This window comes from Leptonychotes weddellii, chromosome 3, assembly GCF_054177405.1.
Source record: "Leptonychotes weddellii isolate Sample4059 chromosome 3, ASM5417740v2, whole genome shotgun sequence".
NCBI lineage: Eukaryota > Metazoa > Chordata > Mammalia > Carnivora > Phocidae > Leptonychotes > Leptonychotes weddellii.
Genome location: NC_138371.1, coordinates 19,818,115 through 19,841,802, shown reverse-complemented (window position 1 = coordinate 19,841,802; position 23,688 = coordinate 19,818,115). Strand labels below are relative to the sequence as shown.

Here is a 23,688-nt window from a genome sequence, read left to right as displayed (position 1 = left end):
AAAAAAGGAAGAAGAAGATAGCAGGAGGGGCAGAATGAAGCGGGGGAAATTGGAGGGGGAGACGAACCACGAGAGACGATGGACTTTGAAAAACAAACTGAGGGTTCTAGAGGGGAGGGGGGTGGGAGGATGGGTTAGCCTGGTGATGGGTATTAAAGAGGGCACATTCTGCATGGAGCACTGGGTGTTATGCACAAGCAATGAATCATGGAACACTGCATCAAAAACTAATGATGTAATGTATGGTGATTAACATAACAATAAAAAAATTTTTAAAAGAAGTCAAATAATTTGGGATGCCTGGGTGGCTCAGTCGGTTAAGCCTCTCACTCTTGATTTCAGCTCAGGTCATGATCTCAGGGTCATGAGATTGAGCCCCACATTGGGCTCCTTGCTGAGTGTGGAGCCTGCTTAAGATTTCCTCTCTCCCTCTCCCTCTGCCCCTCCTCCTCCTCTGTCTTAAAAAAAAAAAAAAGACAGAGAGAGAGATGGAAGTCAAATAATTTGGAGCAACACCTAAGAAAGCAAATATATGTGTCATTCATTGCAACTCAATTTCAATCAGAAGTTGCATTTTGATAGAAATGAAGTATTTTATGATACAGGCAAATGTTTAGGGATGTTTCTTTCCATATATCAAATGGGAAAGGCACGATTATGTGTCTTAGATGAAAGATTTATAGTAACTACATGTAGGCACTAGCAATTAAACACTGATCATCTTAGACAGTAAATATCATTGGTCTATTTTTTACTGTATTTAATATTCTAATTGACTTCTGGCTTTGAACTATCTAAAATAGCCTCATGCATATTAAAATTCTACTCACTAGTCTTACTGCTATGAGAAAATTTCCATTAAAGGTCCAATTGTTTTATCAGCTGTAACTACGTGTTTGCCACTCTATTCCTTCCTTTGATTTTCCAAATAATAGATATGATTAAATTTCTAATGAATGGAGTCAAGCCTTCCTGCCACATCCTTCAGTGACTTTTCATGATTTTTTAAAGAAAAGGATAAATACTGGTAGCCCAATAAATTTGTTTTAATCAAGCTTTGAGGGTATAGTAAATGTGAGATTTTTACTCAGTAGAGACCTAAATATATACATGTATATATTTTGACCCAAATACATTTTTTAATTGCAAGTTTGGCATACATGTATGAGAAACCAGTAAAAGTCCATACAGTATAATCTTCTCTTGATAAAAGTTATTGAAGGAAAAATTGGAAATCTAGCCATGCTACTGAAGTAGAATTGGTTCTCTGAAATAAAGGTTTAATTCAGGGTCAATAATATGGAATGCATTGTGGAGCACATCCATCAAGGAGCAACCTGAAGGTCATATAGTATTTGTCATTATTTACTACTTTCTTCTAAAAGCAATACATGCATTAAATTTTTAGAAGCTTCATGGACCATTAATAGTCAATCTTAAATCCAGAGAATTAAAATTCTCTCTTCAAAAGTGTGTCAAATCCAGATTGTAGGTTTGTCAGAACCTCATGTACAGTCCTTTCTCCTTTATCATGACCCTGGTCCACATAGTGAAAAAGATCTCAGGTCAAATGTGAACAATGACCCATAACTAACTCCATGTCCAGCTGTGACTGAATTCCCCAGTGCCTGTGGTCCCTGAATGCATCTGAATCAGAAATGTAAGTTACATTTAAGTAAGAACTCAAAATATCAGGGCACCTGGGTGGCTCAGTTGGTTGGGTGTCCAACTCTTGATTTCGGCTCAGGTCATGATCTCAGGGTCGTGAGATCGAGCCCTGCATTGGGCTCACTCTGGGCATGGAGCCTACTTAAGATTCTCTCTCTACCTCTTCCTCTGCCCCCACTCCCCCTCAAAAAAAAAAAAAACCTCAAAATATCATAGGTATAAAAGTGATAAAACAGCAGTGCTCCTGGGCTCTTGGCAAGTAAATGCAGGGGAAAGGAACCTATTTAAAAATTTAAAGGTGTTATAATAAAAATATTGTGTTACCCATATTTCTGCCCAATATGGGGAATATCCACTTTATGTATAGTTCCCCAATCAGGAAGCTATTCTTCTCACAATGAAGGAAGGAGAAAACACAAAAGCTCAGGAAGAGTACAGTGTTGGAACTAGAAAAGAGGGATAGGAACAGAAGGAGAAGTCACTTTTGAATGGCAAGCATTTGACATTTTGGAGGGTCTAAACCTTCTTAGAAATGCCATGAGTAAAGTTTTAGAATGGGTAGGCCCTTAACTGACTGTCACAATTAAGACACTAATTACCGGGGAAGGCAAAGCAAGGAAGTTAAACCATCTCTTGCTATAAAACTGTAAGAATTTATCTTCATTCTTTTAGTGATACATACTGAATATTTTCCATGTGTCCATACGCCCGGTGCTGAGAATACAATAGTAGAGGGACAGACTTAGCAACGTTCCTCAGGGAGCTTATAGTCTTGGAATGTAGGGCTTCTGTTAATTGCAGATAGCTGCCATGCTTCTTGTAAATGACAACAGACTTTCTACCCAAAGGACAGGATTGCAGTTTATTTCCACTTCTGTGGCTTCTAGAACTTTTTTCATAATGTAACCCTGAAGTGGAGCAGTATAGTCAAAATGTGAATGCTGTTTTAAATTATTCTTACATCTATTTCCCATTCCATGAGTGTAACTGATTGAGAATGCATTGTTTCAATTTCCCTGGTGTATATTTTGTGCTGCCTGATTACTTCACAAGTTGAGAACTACAATGAGTAATTGTCCAGGTGACACAGTTATATCACCAGGGCTCTCTTTTAACACCCTCATTTGTTCACACATCCATGAGTTGTCTTAAGCTCCTACTATGTGGTAAATGTGGGGCTTTAGAGATACAGCGGCTACATTTTATCTGAGTTTACCCTCTAGGGAGGGAAACAGACCTTACTTATACAACAAGTTATAATGCTAAGTAATAAGTTCCAAAAGCCAGAAATCTCGCTGCTATCAGACTCCTCTTCTTTATGTCCACTGGCTGCCGCGGTGTGTCACCTAAACTCCTACCCCATTCTTGAAACCGTCTCTTCCTTCTTTCTCTGCCATTGACAAAGTGCAGGGCTCACGTTTTGCTTAGGTTACTGCAGATATCACCTACTTGGCTTTTCTTCAATCTGTCCTCCATAGTCCTCCCAGAGAGTTCACTTTCTAAAATGAAAATTTTACTTTCTTCAAATGCACAACATTCCAGACCAGATTCAAACTCCGTGACTAAGCAGAAAGAGGACTTTGGGATCTGGGCCCAGTCTCTCTGCAGTCCCCTTTCCTACCTCTCCCATAGGCACCTTCTGCTCCAGACGGGCACAGGACTGCAGGTAACCTGTATCTGTCCTCCAGGTTCATACCTCTGTCTTAATAAATGCAGGTCTCTATGTGTGGAATGTAGGACTGTAACCTAATCCTACTCAGCCTATAAGAGCAAGTATTATCTCTTCCATGAAATTTCTCCTCTCCACCTCCATTCCCTACAATTGGAGTTAAATCTCCCACCTCCATACACAGAATCCTGCCCATCCATATACCACAATACTTATCTCACTGTGTTATAATTATTGGTCTGCTTTTCCATCTGCTACAGTGGATTGCTATAAGGACTTTGGGGTTAGAGATTATGTCTTTTAATAAATAGATTAGTGTTATGGGACCATAGATCATGGATTGAATGAATGAATGGATAAATATTATGTGCACACAAAGCCATTATCCTGGCTGGGAAATAGAGAGAAAGGCAATACTCTAATATTATAGAAGTGACATCTAAACTTGTCCTTGAAGGATGAGTAGGAATTTTCCAGATGAATGCATAACTTCCTTTTCATTTGCACAAATTAAGATACTGCTAAATTAGGTGCATTAGAAATTTTAATTTGTGTAGAAGATCAGGAGAAAATGGAGGTAACCTCACTAGCATTACCTACTTATAATACACACGGACATATGTTTTGGATGTAATTAGACCATCTTGACTATACAGAAAGTCATCTTGTTTGCCCTGAATAAACCAGTTCTAATTTTGCTTTATCCCTGCCTACCTAAATTCAATTACACTGCTGTTCTTACTAGGAAAGCTGCTTTCAAATTTTAATAGGGTTATTTAAGAAATGAATTATCATGATAACCTGTATACTATATGCATGAGCTAAACAAAGAATAATAGATAAATGTGAACCAATTCAAACTTCAGAGTTTAAAATTTTTTTCATTGCTTTCCCTCCTTTTTTTAATATCATACATCTTAATATGATTTATTAGTTTCTGCTTCTGATGACAATAAAAATAAGGTTAGTCAACTTCTGAGATTTTTGCACACTGTGAAGTCTAAACACTAGCTTTTAAGATCAACTTTTGTAGTTTTAAAAACTGAGGCCAACTTAAATTAGAAATCATACTATGAGTACTATTTTGAAATTACGAAGCTTAACGAGGTAACTATATTATTAGCCATTCCTTTATGTATGTGAATACTGCAATTAGACCTTTATTGGTCATTTCATATAGAGATATCCACTAATTAAGAACAAAATGCCATTTTCTAGCACAAGAACCCTTTTGTCCCCCTTTTTCTGGCATTAATCTAGTCAAAATAGGACAAATATTTATGAAGATACAGATTTAAAACTTAAACTGAAATACATCTCGCCAGAGCATTACAGACAATGTCAAGGTTTATTTATTTATTTTTTCTTTCATGACTTACTTTTGATTTCAGGACTTCAGGAACTGAAGAAAAGTAATCCTCATAAAAACCATTTTGAAGAAAAGATTTTTTAAACGAAATTATGGACTGCAGGAGTCTTAAATTTTCTGTAAAGGAAGAGAGAAGATTTACCTTATGTGAACTGCAAGGTCATTTAGGAAACCCATTTGAAAAACACCTTTATCCTAATTTATTGCTAAGTTTTTCCTAAGATAATGGCCTAGTTCAACCTAAGTGTAAGACAAGTGAAAATTTAACCTTTCCTTGAACCGTGGAGACTAGAGAGTTCATTATTTTAAAAATATTCATAGATATTCTGCTTAGAGATAAAAATATTTCTAGCAAAGGTGCTACACACTTTTGGCTCTTTGTGAACTAAATCTGCTTTTATTTCTGACTTTTTGATAGACTGTTAAGTTGAAGTGTTTGGGGGAGAATAGATTGCATAATCACTGTGACACATATACACCCTTCCAACCTTGATTAATTCAAGCCTAGTAAACAGAGACCACGCTTAAATACTTGTGCTATTTGCTTGCCATTAAGTCTCAAGAAACTATTTTGGTGTGGGAAAAGTAAATATAGATCCCTTGGAAAAGGTGAGAAATTCGATATTTTCTCTTGAAAAAGGAAAAGAAACATTTGATTAAATGCCATCTTCATGGTTGTCCATGTAGGCAGAAAATTGAAAATAAGGTGTATAAGGGTGGGAAGTAAAAATAGTCTGCCACACAAAAATCCTTTGTTTATATAATTTACACATGCTTTGGGAAGTCTATATTATCATTCTTCATTGTTTTTTGATAACTAAGATTATTAAGGACACAGAAAATGCCATGAAGGGTTATATGAACTACTAATAATTCCAGAAACTTGGAGAGTTTGTTTGGGTGGTCATTATCATATTCTCTGCTACATGGCTATCGTAAATTAAAGTTTGTCCAGGTGGCCAGAAGTACTAGCAGCAGGAACAGAAGTAATAATATAATAACACAATTAGATATTCCCTTCATATATCAAACTACCAAACTGAAACTCATGCGTATGGAAACTAAAATCTTTTAAAAACCTTTCTATTTTTTTAAGCAAATGTCTTAAAAGACTTACTACTTTAGAACAGAATTAGAACCCTAAGCAGCATTTTGACTACTAAGAAGAGTATTTATTACCTTGTGATCCCCTGGCCAAATTGTCAGTGACATTTCTCACACATGCCAAGTAAGGAATATAAGGACTATCTGCTGATATATTTAAGAGAGCATCTTCAAAGTTTTCCAGTATTAGGAGCCTATAGAATTAGAAAAGAATATATAAATTAAGTCATATAAAAAGAGAATAAAGTTATTTTGTTGAGATCATTTAAGTCCCTGGTTGTTTGGCATTAGTTGACTTGGGCATGGAATTTGGAAGTAGGACGTCTTCCTCCATCTGGTCTGAGTGCACACTGGCTCTGTCTCCTCTGATCGCTTACTTCTCCATGGACATTAGATTTAGTTATTTTAATATCCAGTCATAAGTGATCTTAAGATTATTTCTAGGCATGTCCATATGAAAGAAAAAAATTACGGGGCTAGGGTTGTCAGATGAAATACAGGACTCCCAGTTAAATCTGAATTTCAGATAAACAATGAATAATTTTTTTCTTTTTTTTAAATGATAATTTTTCAATGTAAGAACAACCTATGAGTCTTCTATGTTTTTCTTTTCTTTTCTTTTTCTCCTCTAAATCTGGCAGACCCCTCTGGACCTCAGTTTTTTCCCTTGTCAAATGAGATGCAGGGGGCTGAATGATCTGCTAATCCCTTCCACCTATAACATTCTTCAAATAAATATATTTAATTGTGATTTAAAAAAATAGTGGACTCTAATTGAACAATATAAGTTCCTTCCTTTTCTTTAAACAACCAATTCAGTGTTTCCAAATTAACCACTTTCAGGTCTCCCTTTAAACTGACTGGCATGTGAGAATATAGCCTAGGATTTCTGAGGCATCAGTATGAGTGAGTAAATACGTGTGTGTTGTGCATGCTCTGTCACTTCAACTATGAGTATGAGGCTGCATCTCTATTTTGTAACATCTTCCCTCAGTGTTTATGATTGAATTTCATGTACAGGAGAGATAGAATAAATGTCAATAGCTGATTTGGGAACCATCTATTTCAAATCAAACCGCACAATACACAAATTAACCAGTTCTGTCAGATGTTTAACTTAGATTTTATTCAAATACTAAGGGAAGACACTCATCCTGGCATAGCTAGTAAACATGTAGGAAAATGTCTGCATTAACGTCAAAGTAGTCTTAGGGTATTTAGATGTGGGTTAATACTACTGGATCCTTGAAGAACTTTAAAGAGAAAATCTACAGCGAGAGAAGTCTCTAATGTGGCAGTCAGAGCACAGTTAACTCGTCAGATAGCTGACCTTCATTTAAATACAATTGATAGGGGCGCCTAGGTGGCTCAGTCAGTAAGCATCTTCCTTCTGCTCAGGTCCTGATCTCAGGGTCCTAGGATGGAGGCCGCATTGGGCTCCCTGCTAAGCGGGGAGCCTGCTTCTCCCTCTGCCCCTCCCCCCACTTATGCTCTCTCTCTCTCTCTCAAATAAAGTCTTTAAAAAAATTTAAAAAATTAAATACAATTGATAGCCTCCACACTAAAAAAAAAATGTAACCATTTCCATGTATTGTAGTTATTATAGCATAGAGCCATTTGCATCCTGGTATAGTGCTCAAAAGAAAAATATTGGTCTAACCCTCTATGTGGAATGAACAAAGGATTCTCATGGTGAATTTTCAAGCTTAAAATAGAAGTAGAAGAATGTTGCACTAAAAGTGACCTTGAAATATTATCTAAGCCATTCTCTTAGTTTCAGGAAGAACATTTGATTGCCAAGATTTTGGCGATTACATTTAATATACTCTGAAAATTAAGATTCCATATCTATGTCCCACTGCTTTAGCATAAATATCTAATTATTCTTTTAAAACATTTAATTTATGTATTTTTGTATATAATCCTACTTATTTTCCAAGAATATTTGCAATGAAAGATGAGCTTATGTGTACATTGTGTGAGTGTACACACACACACAAACAGAATAATACAAATAATAACCTTAGGACAAAAATAATAAGGAGAGAGAAGAGCAATGAGGGAAAAACATTTTTAAGCAGCCTTCTTTAGAAAATTCTGGACCAAAAAAATCTTTTATCTTATGCCAGATATTGCCGTTCTGTGATTATTTTAAAATGGGAATGGAAAGGAAGTCTAAATATAAGAAATCCCTTAATTTCATCAATCTCAACAAGAACCATCTTAAAAGTATTGAATTCTTCCTAATAAACTGTCAGCTGGCTGCCAGCAACTACATTGTTTGTGGAATTTGTGGTCTGAAGTGCTAGTATTATCAATGCTATGGATGCCTCAAGGCTCTGGTAAAGGTACCTGGTTTCAACAATAAGCATACACTCGTCTCAATACAAAGGTCTTTTTTTTTTTTAAGTATTTTTGATGGTCTATAAGACCTGATTTTTTGGAACATGGCATCCTAGCTAGGGGAAAATTGTCCAAGGTTGCTTGACTGCTCTGGAAAGAGCACCTGGTTCAGCCACCTTAGGGGAGGAGAAAGGTAGAAGCAGACATAGGAGGTGGCTGTTTATGGAAGGAATTTGCCTAGAATTTATCCAGAGTTCGAGAACTTCTCATTAAATAATAGAAAGTTTATAAACAACTGCATAGATCCTATTTCAGAAAAAAAATAAAAATGGCTAAAAATAAGTCCTGTATTTCATTTTATTTGTACAAATTTCATTAGAGCAGAAATGTATCCTTTGGGACTAGAGTCAAAAAATTGCAACAGTATAATTTATCAGGCCAAAACAACGTCTACATAACAGGTCATCTAGTCTCTAAATTTGCCTATAGGAATTTACTTCAATCAGCTTCTGCGGGCGCCTGCATGCATTCCCTACTATGATTATTACAGTTACTTCAGAGCACTGCTTACATTAATGGTCTTTAGAAGCCAACGCTGCTGCTGTCATTTCCACTGCCTGTTTCGGGGACAACATATTTACATGCCCCACAAGAGTCCAAAATTAAATTATCTATAAACAGTTTTACCTACATGAATGCTGTGGAAGCAAACAAATTTTGTATTACCTTGACTGGCTTAAGAGATACTGTGATTTTTAAAAACCAAAATAAATCGTAATGTGAAAAATTAGATGCTTATACAACTTTCATCATGAAAGACCTTAAACAAGTTGGAAATTGGACCTCCCCCTAGATTTTCCTCAGAGACATAAGGTCTCTGTGGAGACAGGACACACTGGATCTAGTTATATACAATGTTACAACTGAAAAAGAGATGCTCATGTTGCATTCTCCAAAAGTGTCACTGGATAATCTGAAAAAATAAGTTTCAACTTTACTACATTTCAGCTATGTCCATTTCTTTGGTCAGTCAATAGTGGATTTTTCTATTTCAAAGTCTTACAAATTGATAAAAGAATTATGTTTATAAATTGTGTCGATTGCTTACTCAGACAAGTTACCTATTAGTTTAGAAAAAAACCCAGCAGACCAACAAAGAAAGACTTACTGTGCAGCCAGGCTGCTTGGGGAGAGTAACTGCCCATCTTCCACACGCCACACATGCGTCACATTATCAGGGCCACCTACAGATATGACATTTATGTAAGTAAGCATTTAATAAACATGTTTGCTTCAAGGATTTATTTTTCTTAGCAAAAATCATCACAGCTAAATAAATGGGAAGAAAATGCAGAAAAATCTGCAGAATTTTTCTCCAAAGGATTTTACAAAACATATCTATGCTCTTTTTGTTGGAAACATTCAAGATATTTATAGGTAATAGATGCCTGCTAATCAGAATAACCCCAATGGTCAAGCACATGCATTTCTAAGAAATTCTTTCTCTGTCAAAACATTATTTTATCCTAAGACCCGTATGCACAGGTGACTCTTGAATACTGTAATGCAGATTGTCTACCACGTGATTTGTTAAACAAATGAGGCCCAATTTCAGTCTTACAGGTCACTGGATTTTTTTGCCTTCAGTTGTCAATAATGTAGCCTTAGGAAACATCTGCTATCACTAATCTATATTTTCCATCTTTCAAAAAGTAGCCACTGATTTCAAATGAATGCAGCTGTGAATGCAAATTGGCTCATATTAACAGAACCGTTCTGAGTGGTCTCAAATAATACGAAGGTTCAAAGTGTGGAAGGCAATCGCTAACTAATGGAAACCATATGGGAAGGTCTAATTCAACACTGTGAATTGCCCCTCCAAGTTAAATAGGTTGCTGATTCACCTTGCCACATAACATTGTATCATAAAAGAATAAGTGTGCAACAGTATTCACATGAAAAATTGAACACGAGAGTACTTTTAATGGCTACTGCATAAATAAAAATAAATCCAAAGCTTTCATTTAGCCCCTTAGGGAAATGGGATCAATTCTTGCAGGCTTCTCTTGAGACACTACTTATTCCTTATAATCCAGTATATTTCAGTGCTGGTATTTTTAACACTGATCCAATTTCTTTCAATAGGCTATTTTATTACTGGTGTTAATAGTTCTCCCATTGTCCCTAGTTAGTGTGTTCTAAAGGCTTTCCATAAAGGTCCTATTGCAAAACTATGCAATCATCCATACTTTTCTGGTGCTGATCAATGAGTTTATTGAAATTAGTATGTGTGTAAAAAAGACTATCACTAAATGAAAGACCTCCTTGTCCACCTCTGTATCAGAGTTGTATGAGTAATGTTTGTACCATTCCTAGTACCTGGCACAGGGGCTTTTTCAGTTTTCCTGTTCAGCAGAGTGGAGTTTTCCTGTGCTCCACTCAAGGTGCAGCTGAATTTTATTACTCTAAAGATAGCAATGCAGCAGTGAGTTAAAGAACCAAGAATGAAGATACCCAGAATAAATAAACCCAATTAATAATGGTAATACCTATTGTTTGTTGGCATGCACATATAGAAGAATCAAGGATACAGCTCTGTTGAGATTTATGCATTTGCAATGTAAAAGTATATAAACCATTTTTCCAAGACCAAATCTTGCTCAGTTTGAATTCTTATGTAATGCTGAGCAAGTTTATTGGCATTTGTATACTATATGGTTATGAGGTTTGTCTTCCTCATTAAGCTATTAAAATGAGTAACTAACAGAAATTAATTTTGTACATATCAATGATAGATGACATTGAGTAAGGACCTTTCCCCCTGACCACTTTTCCCTCTGGACTATAAAATACCTTGGAAGAAATAATGTACTAAATAGATATTACTTCTTTTTTATTTGTAGGATTAGGCATATTTAAAAATGGCACCCATTGACATAGAAAGAAACCTAGTACACAGATAACCTCTTCATCAGTAAGGACGGCTTTCCATTTAAAGAAGTAATTTCATATAATTTACTACTTTGCAAAAGAACAAACTTCAATGAGTCACAAAGATAATCTTTGTTCTCAAAACTCCGTGTTTATAAATGGAAATACTAAAGCATATTAACTGAGGCAGGGATCTTCACTGGGGCAGAGCTGAGAATTAGATCCCTAAGACAGGAAATTAGGAGACAATCTTCTTCTTGTTTATTAGAATCTCCATATTATCATGGTTGCTAAGGAGTTTCCTAAGGAAACTTTAAAGTGTGTTGAATCTCAGACAGACAGGGGATCGGAAAGGTTTGTAGTCAGAGCACAGAGAGGAATGGGGGGATGGTTGTAGGAAAACTTATGTGGGAAGGAATCTGTCATGATGGGTCAAACTCTACAGTGGCTGAAAGTGGGAGCCATTCTGAGGTCTGATGATGGCAGGTACTTGCATGACCACATGAAATATCTTGAAATCAGGTACGTATATGTCCCAGAAAGTAAATAAAAGGCCATCTGGCAAAGAGTTCAAGGCTACTGGCTTTGGGGACAGACAGATCCAGGTTCTAATCTCAGTTCGGTCACTTGCTGGGTGGCTAACATAGGCAAAGCATCTCAGCTTCTTTGTCCGTAAAATAAAATAATGCCTCAGCTTCTTTGTCCGTAAAATAAAATAATTCTATCTCACAGATTTATTTTCATGAAGAAAGTGATTTAAGATAGTAAAGCCCTTAGAATTGACACAGAAAGTATTACCTCTTATTTTCCTTCTTTGAAAGAGTGGTATGAGACTTTCAAAGCTATCTGAACCCTGTCATACATTAGAGAGAGCCCAGGCAATGAGTGAGACACCACCCCACTCCCGCTTAACTGAGTACACACTTAAAGGAGAAGTGTGCTGGTTTCACAAATACTGCTATAAGCCATGAAGACTAAGCAGCAGGTGGCCTTGGCAACATGGCAGATATCTGTTCCTGGGGCTAGAGACCCCTGCACTGTTGAGCTAGGGTCACTGGTTCAGCCTTTAATGACAAGTTTAAGTTCCCTGAAGAATTCCGAGAAATACCTAGAAGACTTTTTCAAAGACCACAAAATTTCTGCTCGAGCAGGTAGGGATTTGGAGCTAATGACTTTCAGGAATTGACTTTAATGCTACTGTATTAATCTTCAAATCGATGAAGTTACAAGTGTAAGAAATTAAGAAAAAAGAATGTAAGCACCTCAAATTTTATAAACAGCAACACATTTCTTTGAATGTATTTCCTGGTCAACCTGACCATCCAAAGACATGTTTTAATACATGTGAAAATCATTAGCATATGCACAGACATGAGACATGGCCATTCCTAAATATTGAAAACTGAGCTGTACTGTTCACCAGAAAAAGTGTTTTGATGCCTCAATTAGAAGTGCTGTTTACTTCTCTGGCTTCTAAGCAGACCACTGATGGGCTTTTGTCCTTTGTAAGAATTTTTTTAACTTTATCCCTTTACTTTATATAATTATAAGGTGTGAGTCTGAAGATGAAAAGAAAAAGAATGGTAGGAAGAAACTCGAAGTTCTCAAGTCTTCAAAATGCAAATAAAAAAATACAGAGGAAATAACTAGTGTTTGTTAGTGTACAGTCTAGTTTTCTGACCTGGACTTTTTTTTAAAAAGTAAGCATTTTTTTCCGGTGTTTGTCAAGACCATTAAATTTAACTACAATCAATCTTGCAAGCTAGTAATCAATTCTGTAATTGTAGATATAAAAAATGCTCCAGCCTAACAGAAATTGGTTTCCAATGGTATGTTAGACCATCCAATGAGAATTCTCAAAAGCCTATCCAAACTTGCTATCCATAAGAAAACTAACAGTTTAATGAGCAAGAGTATAATCAGCTTGTGACCTGATGCTCTCAGGATACTTAATTTATAATCTAAGGGTAAAATCCACATATTTGAAAGCTGACAAATGCAGCTGAGAAAACATAACTCTAAACCCATTCAGAAGAGGTAAATGCTAACCAAACATTTTACTTGGTACTTGAAAGTAGAGATTTATTCTTTACAGCCCTAAATTTTTGTCTATATGTGTCTGTGTGTATAGATCTGTGTATTTCCATGTATGTGGTATATAATGCTATTTTATATATGCAAAGGTGACATTACATGACTTGCTAACAACATGCTCTAGCTTACCTTACTAGGAATGACAGCAGATTTATACCAATCTACTCACACACTGATGTTCGTCATGTATTTTCAAGATGGCTATTTGAGGGATATGTTTTTACCAATGAAAGATTCATCCTGCTTAAAAAGCCAAAATTTGAAAATGAGGGTAAAAATACTGCTTTTTACTGTGTAGGCTTTTGTTCCAAAAAGTGGTAGAAATCTATATATTGAGGCTTGGTCCTGATATTTATTTTATATACCAAGTATAAACATAGTTTTACAAGCTAAGAGAGAGAATTTTCACCTAAATATAAAAATTCTAGAAAGTCACAGCCTCTTTTTCGGCCATTTCTCCCTTTCTTTGATTAGCCAGAGATCCAGATTTAGTCGAGGCATATTTGTCTACCTAAGAATAATATCATCTATAAATGATTACTTTGGTTGCACTCTGTTTTGTATTTCTAACAGGCTTCATGTCACATAATTGAATATAGTAAGATGGAAGTACAATACCTTGAGCTGGGGAGTCCAGAGTGTACAGCAGATGTTTAACAGATTTATGGAGAGTTTTGAAACCTTCGTTAGTTGTGACACGTGGATAAACCTTCTGCACCACCTGCAGCGCACTAACGAGTCGAAAAACAATTAAACCAGATCGCATTTCAGGGTTTGCAGACAAAACAAAAGGTTAATTCAAGGAGAAAATGGCTACAGTATAGAAAATTATTCTTATAGCATAAGAGACAAGATGCTGCTTTTGTTGTTTAATTACTTGTTTGTCTGTTCATGCACAAAATCCTCCCAAAATGTTGAACCAGACAGAGCACTTTAAAACGTTTCCTGGATTCTAAAGACTTGGGAACTCAACAGCCTAAAAGTAAAGGAGTAAAGTTCACATCAATTGTTTCTGTTAAGACTTAAAAATAAGTGGTTAGGAATAGCAACGTCCGATGAAAAGGTGTCTTTTTTTCTTTTTTAAGGTAAAGATTAAATACTGGAAATTATTTTCATTAAAAATCAAGCCCAGAGAGAAAGGACCCCATTTCAGGAATAAAAATTATTTATGCATTTGATTAAAATTTATCTTTTGCTAAACAAGTGGTAATGTTTTTGAAAAAGAAATGGAGCTTGCCCTAATTAAAGACTGCTTTCTATTCTCTAAGTGTCCAATAGGCACTACTCCAGGGGTAGCTCAAAATTAATATCGAGACTAACTGGCATTATCTCTCTAGAATTTTTATGTTACAAATAAGATGGGCAGTCTGTACTGGGGAAGGCCAATCAGCAAATTCACTTATATGTGAGTTCATTCCACATTTTCAAAAAGGAATTTGTTTCTTAAGAAACAACTGTTTCTTAAGTACATTGTATTGTCATTAGTACATTAAAAAAAGTTGTCATTGTACATCTGAATTCCTCAAATACTGTGATTTATATCAATAATCAAGGACAATGCTTATTTACATGAGTAGTAACTAGAACAATAGGCTTCATTAACAATCTGCCATTATAGGGTTAATTGTACAAATTAGCTAACAGTTTTTCCCTATGTACCCTAGTCATCTAAAGGCTCACTCCAGCAATAGATATAGTATGTGCACATACTTTCATGGTTTTCTATAATATTTTTGAAATTTTTAATATTTAGATTAAGGTCATTTTAATTTCAGTTCCCTAGCTATGAATAAAAGCTGTATTTGGAAAAATAAATTTTGAGTATCTCCTAGTTTCTAGTATAGTGAGGTACACATGTAGATATGTGCATACGTGTATATAAACATGTATGTAATTTGATTTAGTCCTCTAATAATTCCATGAAGTCTACTTTATTTGCCTTGTTTTACAACCAGAAAGCTAAAGCTCAAAAAATTACATAACGTAGACAAGGTTACCCAGCTATTCGTAAGTACAGCTGATTTTGTCTAATTTCAAAGTTTATGTTCTTTCCATTCTACATCTTGCCTCTGGCACAGAAACTTTGCCCAACACTGCTGGGCAGGAGGAGGGCAGAACATTTCTGCACAGAGCCCACGGGCATTGTTAACTTATTATTATGTTTGGCCATAGAGGCACAGCTGTATTTTTCTCATCTCTGCTCTATATACATAACAGTGGATACCTCAGGCATATTTATATTTGCCCTAAGAATCTCCTGGTTCTCAGACTTTGGGGTGCTTCTGAATCCTGGTGACCATGGAGACCAGATAGACAGTCTCAGGTTATAGATTTCTGCCAGCCTTCTCCCAAGTTGGCCCTCTGCCTGAGTCACCTGATCTGCTGTCTCACAGTAACACCTTCAAAGACTGAACAATTGGCAATATCATTAAAGCTGTCAACATTATTGTTATGAATATCATTAATAAAATGTCAGTAGACTTAATTCATCTTCTTCTAACAAAATGTTTAACTTAAAAATAATGACACCTGGCCCTCATACTCCCTGAAATCCTTTGAAACATTTATTGATCAAAATATTTTTATTTTATTTCATAGATTTTTTCCCTGCTCTTTATCATATAAAAATGGAAGTTATGCAAAAAAAGTCACCCTATAAGTAAAGATAATTTTATAAAAGAGTTTTCATGATTTGTATTTCAGCACAGCTTTCTCATAAATGGTGACAATCACATATATTTTTCCATATGTACTTCTTGAATTTTTTGAGATTTTTCATTTTTGCTAATTTCTGTCATGAGATTAACATTATATAATCTGGCTTTGGTGATGGATTAATAATGATGTATAACTCAATAATACAAAAAGTTTTGAAGGAAATGACTAAAGTTTTTGTTGGGTTCATTTATCCCCTAATACTTGATCAACAAGGGTAAGATAAACCAATGAGACCCTAATTTGGTATACAGTAATTGATGTGAGGAAATTATGGCTCTTAATGACACTATCAGTTTAATAACAATAATAAATATTTATCTTTAAAAAAGGGTTTAAAAAGGGCTCTCCAACAGAAATATAATGCAAGCCACGTATTTAAATTTTATAGTAGTCATGTTAAAAAAGTTAAAAGAAACAGATGAAATTAATTTTAATAAAATATTCTACTGAATCCAATGCATCCAAAATATCACTTCAATAGCTAATCAAGATAAAAATTGTTAATGAAATATTTAAAGATTTTTATTGTTCTAAGTTTTCAAAATTCACCATGAATTTTAATTTATGGAGCCTCTCAACTCAAATGCTAAATTTTCATTGAAAATATTTAATCTCAGGGAGTGTGGGTGCCTCAGTCAGTTAAGCAGCTGATTCTTGATTTCGGTTCAGGTCATGATCTCAGGGTCCTGGGATCCAGCCCTGGGTCAGGCTCTGAGCTCAGTGGGGAGTCTGCTTGAGGATCTCTCTCCCTCTCTCTGCCCCTACCCCTGCTTGCATGCATGCTTACTCTCTCTCTAAAAAAAATAAATTTTTAAAAGAAAATATTTAATCTGCATTTAGATTTCATTATAATGACAGATGAAAAAGTAGGTTCATATACTAACATTGTTTCAAACATACAAAAAGGTTTACCATTAACTGAACCAAATATCAGTGTTTGCAATTTAAATAAAGTTAAAAATTCAGAGTTTTAGTCAAAATCCACATGCAATTATCATATTAGAAAGCCATATTAGATAGCCAAGGGCTACCATATTAGAAAGAACAGGTGTATAAATTAGCAATAATAACTAAATTAAATATTGACCACTTAAAAAAAACAGTTGTTTAGGGGTGCCTAGGTGGCTCAATCATTAAGCGTCTGCCTTCAGCTCAGGTCATGATCCCAGGGCCCTGGGATCGAGCCCCACATCGGGCTCCCTGCTCGGCAGGAAGCCTGCTTCTCTCTCTCCCACTCCCCCTGCTTGTGTTCCCTCTCTCGCTGTGTCTCTCTCTGTCAAATAAATAAATAAAATCTTTAAAAAAAAAAAAAAGAGTTGTTTAAAGTCAAATGTCATTTACCTTTTTTTTTTTCTGGGGGAGGGAAGGAGCAGAGGGAGAGGGAGAGAAAATCCCAAGCCGGCTCCAGCGTGGGGCCCTACACAGGGTTCGATCTCACAGCACTGAGATCATGACCTGAGCCATCCAGGTACCCCAAATGTCATTTACTTTAAAATAATTTGAAGCCATTTCTTTTAGCTATTTCTGTGTTCTTTTTCATTATTATGTAGACAGGTTTACAACATTTGTAATCATGACCAGACAGATGCTCTATTGCATAATGCTATAATATGCAATAATTTTATTTTAAATTTTAAGATAATTAAAATAACCACAGTAAAATGCCCATCCTATATAACTTACTTCACTAAAATGATGCCTAAAATATTTTATTTATTTATTTTTAACCCTAAAGTATTTTTTGGATCTTCTACCTCCTATGGAATATTATTTAGTGGGATTTTTGTTTTTTATTTGTTGTTTCTTAACCAAATTTCACTGAGGTAAGATTCACACACAATAATATGCACCTATTTTAGGTGATAATTCAGTGAGTTTTAACAAATGTATATACTCATGTAGCCACCATGCTAATAAGATACAAAGCACTTCAATAATCCCCAGAAAGTTTCCTCATGCTCCCACCAGTTGTCCCAGGATCCACTGTTCTAATTTCTAACAGTATAAATTAATTTTATCAATTTGAGAACTTCATATAAATTGAATAATATCTATATATCCAGTAGGTTCTTTTTTTGGGGGGTGTCTGGATTTTTTTGCCAGCATAATATTCATAATATTTATTCACATTATTGTGTGATGCAGTAATCTGTTTTTCTTGTTGAGAGGATTCCAATGTATAAATAAACTATAATTCTTTCGCACTTCTATTTATGGATATTTGTTCTTTACCCCCAATTTTTAGTTATTACAGATAAATCTGCTGTAAACATAACATACCAGTCTTCATGTGGGCTGCATTTTCATTTTCTTGGGGAAATACCCAAGAGTAAAATGCTACATCATAGGGGCCTACTGTTAACTTCATTAGAAGCTATCAGACTGTTTTCCAAAGAGTTCTGTTTGTTCTACATTTTTGCCAACAGTTGGGGTTGTCCATCTTTTAAAATTTTATTCATTCTACTGAGTGTGTAGTGATGTCTTACTGTGGTCTGATTATTACTTTGATTTTTTTTATTGCTATGCTATATGATTCAAATGATTCTCCTTCTCCTTTAGTTGATTTACCTGTTTGCTTGTTAAGACAGAATATAAATAAGAGCAAGAGGATGAAGTGCCAAAATTCTGGGTGAAAGTTACCCTAAGTGCTAAAATGAGGACCAGTCTAGAGAACCAAACTTCTTAATATCTTGCTTCTTCTGTAATTTAGTTATGATTGGCTATTGTGGAAAGAGCATAAGACTTGGATTCGGATTCCTTGACTTCAGGTCCTGCCTTTGCCACTTACTAGTTCTTGAACCTTGGGCTGGTCATTTGAAAGGATTTGTCTCCTCTTCTACAAAATGGGGTTATCTGTTGTCTCAATTCCAAAGCATAGTTGTGGGATTAAATGAGATTAATGTACCAACATAAGGTCTTATTATAAGGTCTTTGAACAAACATAAGCTCTTGGAAGTTTTCCAAAGAATATGAGAACACTCTCTTCTGGTACCTCAGACATTAGAGATGGAATACATTATGCTCTTAATGACATATTAGAGAGGCAGCTTGGATTCTGGAGTTAGAAAACCCAGGTGTAAACCCTCCTTGTTGCATAATCATCAAATATTTAATTTTCATGACCTTCTTGTCAGCTCATTTATAAAATAAATAGTAGTTTAGCTGTAGGATTTAATGTGGTATATATAAGGGTCTCAGTAAAGTGTCTGATATGTAACAGACACACAATAATTGATAGTTATTGATGTAGTGTTGTTGTCGTTTTTAATGCACATTTCCAAATTAGCTAGATAGGAGTCCAAGTCAAAACCTAAGTGCAAGTCCATTAAATTCTAAATGCTGGCCACAGTCTGAACGCTTTTGTAAGGAAAGTAGCCTTTAAAGGGGTTTCTCCTGCAAAAATAACTTCAAATCTTTGGTCATATATGTCAAATAAAGCCAACCCAATATGCAGGTTTAGAAAGATCATTTACAGGTTGGCTGCACATGAGGGGAGCCAACCCCATTGAGGTGGCTCAGTTTAAAACTCAAACCAACAGGTTGTTTTATATTGAATGGTATCAACTAAAACCCAATGGGACAGTTTATTCTTGGGCAGTTTAAATGCTAAATGCAGAGTTCTGGTTGTCCTGAATGAGCGTGAGCCAATGTTCTAATCTACCACTGGTCCTGTTACACACCTCTTTTTCAGAAGGTCTCCAATAACAACTGAAAATAGATTTGTTAAGATTAGTGTCCCTCCTCACTTCCTCACATACTCTTGGATAACTCTGATGACTGAAGTGTGTGTTTTTTCTTTGCTTAACTAACACCCTAAAAAATATAAAAAGACTTATTTGTCCCACTCGATTCTTACATTTTCTTACCTGTTTGCATTTTGAAGAACATCAAGTAGACTGCTTAGTGTTGTATCATTCTGGAACACATTTGGAAAACTAGAAAGAAGCTGCCACACAGCTGTCTGCTCTTGGACTTGTGAGAAGAAGGACAGCATTTTGACCATGTCCTGAAATACTGTCTTCTGGTTGCTGGGATTACTTGATATCTTACAAATTGACAAACAGGGCAAAATGGGAGTTCAGCATTTTTAATCACATGGCTTATTGTTTTCAAAAGCATTAAAAATTTAGATTTTCACATAATTCTGATTGTCATATAGTTTGAAGTCATTTTTTACTTGGAAAAATTATAACCATTTCTAATATCCTTAAGCATAATTGGATTTTTTCCTATACCTCCAGAAATTTTGGTTAACAAAGGTATATTTATACAAAATATTCTAATTGCATTTTTGGAAATTAAAGTTAATTTCTTAAAATGAAATTAGCTTCTGAGTAATGTTTTTGCTTTTCCCTAGGATCTTGTTTAGGAGTTACAGACATATCTTCTCTGTATCTTTTAGTAAATTTTTATTATTTATTATTTGGGTTGAGAATGCTTAAATCTATATATATTTGCTACTATAATTACACATACACACATACTTAATGGAAGAAAATATTTCCGAAGTTCTGTTGCCATACCAGGAACTTTAGTTATAATAAATGATTTATAGTGAGTGAACCTATGTAATAATATCTTATATCATAAGCAAACAAAAACTGTGACTTTTGCTCCTGCTCTGGATCATAGGATCCAGTGAGTACTTTCAAAGTAAAGTATTTCTTCATTATATTCCAACCCAAAGTAATTTTCTTAATAAACTCATTCATACTGGTAAAGTTAGGCTTTTGTTCAGCTGTAATTCAAGTTCTTTCATGCAGAGAATGTGATTTTGAACAATGCATTCTTAAGCACACATTCTACCCTACATGACTGCCGAATTTGTTTAGAAAGCATTTTAAGTGCTCTATGTTGAATTAGGGTTATTATAAGTGTCTCTAATCTGTTTCATTTAGAAAACTCAGATTACTAAAGGTAATTCAAGCATTCTGTACTTAACAAAAATTATAATAAAATTCAGAGAATCAAGAGGGAAATACCAGAAGTGGATATGTTTCATTTATTCCTGTTTATAAAATTTTAAGAAAATTCTGAGTATTTTTGTGATCTTTCATTGTATGTGGGGTTTCATTACATGTAGACTATGGGTGCCTTCTTTGCATGTCGTAGTTTAAGAATAGCATATAGACGTGGTCATTACTACTTTACAGTATAAAGTCCTTGCCCCTAATGTACAATGTTTTGAGGAGAGGGATATATTGTTTCATCAAAAATCAGCTTTTCAAAGTAGGTTTGATGTTAGTGAGAAAAATTAAAAAGATAACCCACTATTCTAATTTCTGAGGGTTATATGGCTCCAATAGTCAAATTATTAAACTTACATTACAGCCTGAGTAATCTTACTTAAATATCTCAGAGAAAACAATCTTCATTCACCATATAGCAAAACCATCTACAAAGATGTGTCTACAACAACCATAATGCAATATTTTTGGTTCAACAGCATAATCATTTTAATCCTGCACCTTTAAATGGAAAGCAGACATGACTTAGAATTAGATATTGTGTGAATCTCTGTGTGAGGAATCCAAGCCAAGGGTGAGCACATATTTCGGTCAGCATTTACCAGTCCATGTGGGCTATGGACTTAACTCTGACTCAAGTTGAATCACTTTGTGGATACAAGAATGGAAACAATACATTTCCTTTCATTGCTTAAGAGGTCTTGATCAAATTAAAATATTTACACTCACCTGAGAGAACTGGTTTGTTAGTTCATGGAGCGAAGACTCTAAAAAGGTCATATTGGATAGACAAAATCTGTTAAAAACGTTTTTCCCTAGAGTTGTCCAAGAGAAGGCATAATGAGTGGTATAGTCTGGATAGTTCTCACACAGTTCTCTTCGTATGTCTTCTGAAGTTGAATTTTCCTCTAACAGCTAAAAATATGTGTGAGAAGAGTGGGATAATAATGTTAATAAATATGGATATAAAGTAGTCTAGTCTTCAAGGAAACTGACTTGCCTTCACAATAGCGATTTTAAGGCCCTGCATTATAGCTAGTATTTTAATATTATAATGTTATTTTAATAACACTAAAATACATCTGGTTTATTTATGAAAAGTTACAAGAGAATGTGTGATATGGTAATTCTTGTCATTGTTATGTTTTAAATGATTCATATCATTTAATTAGTTCATTTAAATGAACTAATTTCCTGTCTCTGACCAGAGAAACTAAATGCACAAGATCTTTTCTGACAAAAATCTTCAGACATAAAAAATCTGAGTTTTTCCTGGGCATTTAGAAGCAAACTTGGGTGTCCTAAATCTTTGTGACACTTCATGGGGCAACTGGCTGCCATCTTTGGAAGACTTCCAGAGAGGAGGAGTTTTGGCATCTAAGACCACAGTGTGTTTTTTAGAGAAATGGACCAACATGGATTATATTTCATTTGTAAAAGCAAATGCTTCATTTAGGAATTATATATATGAAGAGAAAAGGAAAACATATAAATGAAAACACATAAAGGTATATAATTCACAACAGCAATAATTGGAAAGTGTTTCCATAATGGAATCATGAGCCCTCCATATATTTCACAGTACAGACCAGTCACAGACACAGCGCTAATTTCAGGTATAATAGTGATCACATTCACCATTTTAAGTTGTTTAGGTATTTACAGAACCAATTATATTTAGCTATAATGTTTAATGGGTCCTTCCTAACAATTAATTCTTATAACCCTGTGAGGTGAGGACCAATTAACTTTACCTTCCCCTTTAAGATTATGTCACAAAAGCTATGCTCTGCCTTCCAGTGACACAACTTCTAAGTGAATGGAGCAAGACAGGATCCACTTATTCTAGGATATACTGTAAGTGCCAAGTCTTCTAGTCATTCATCCATACCTCTTTCTTAACATTACACATAAACTCACTCCAAAATGATTTCTCCACTCATTTTTGCAAGGGTTGCAAAAAGCAGTAAAGAGAAGGAAAGAAGAATCCGAGAGATTGCTGACACAGGCATCAATATGTCATCCTAATTTTTACATCCCTTCCCTGCTCCAACTACTCTAAAAATACGTATCTATACATAGAAAATTCATTTTTGACTTATCTCCACTGCATATATGACGACTCTGTGCGGCCTCACAAAATTCTGAAATTTCATTCCATATAAGAAAGAGAACTTGGGAGTTTCAATACAATATAGTGGTATTTTTGAGAATAGCGTTGTTACTCTAGATATTAAAGAATTTAACTGATCCAATGAAGACTTTGTGCTTCTAGGAACTAATATGGAAGAAATAGAATGGAATAAAATAACTTTCTCTAATTTACATACTGGTCTGATTTAGGCACGCTTTAAATTGGAATTAACTGGGCATATTGGGGTTTTTTTATGCCAAATAGGGAGCTACAGGTATCTCAAATATTATTCTTGTTGGAACTAGACTTTCAACATCTAGATAAACTGAATGGGAAAGTCTTATATTTCAACCAACACTGGCAGAACTGCCTTGATGGGTAATACCTTTCTTGGAATCCCTTTCTGTGTTGTCCTTTGGCTTATTTACATAAACCAGTTTATTGAGATGCCTCACTTACACAGAATGTTAATTTAAAGGTAACTAACAGAGACATATTAAGCAGCAGAGGTTATGATCACTGGAATATGAATAAAAGTCAAAGCTATGTCCTATATCCTATGTTCCATCCAGATGGAAGAAATGTCTACTGCATAAAACATAAATACATTATTTAAAATGCATATGTGTGTATGACAAAGAGACAGTGAGTGACAGAGAGAGTCTATTAGCAAATGTTGAAAAATGATCTC

General features: G+C 35.0%; 1 protein-coding gene across 1 annotated transcript in view; it reads right to left on the bottom strand.

Moving 5' to 3' along the window:
* Positions 1 to 21,658, bottom strand: part of ABCA12 (ATP binding cassette subfamily A member 12) — a 96,330-nt gene extending 74,672 nt beyond the window's left edge. Inside the window, 7 exon segments of the mRNA XM_081815308.1 lie at positions 1,596 to 1,647; positions 4,717 to 4,823; positions 5,886 to 6,004; positions 9,322 to 9,397; positions 13,797 to 13,909; positions 19,763 to 19,941; positions 21,593 to 21,658. Of these exon segments, the coding sequence (XP_081671434.1) occupies positions 1,596 to 1,647; positions 4,717 to 4,823; positions 5,886 to 6,004; positions 9,322 to 9,397; positions 13,797 to 13,909; positions 19,763 to 19,941; positions 21,593 to 21,643 (697 nt within the window). The 5' untranslated portion in view covers positions 21,644 to 21,658.
* Positions 21,659 to 23,688: the final 2,030 nt, after the last annotated feature.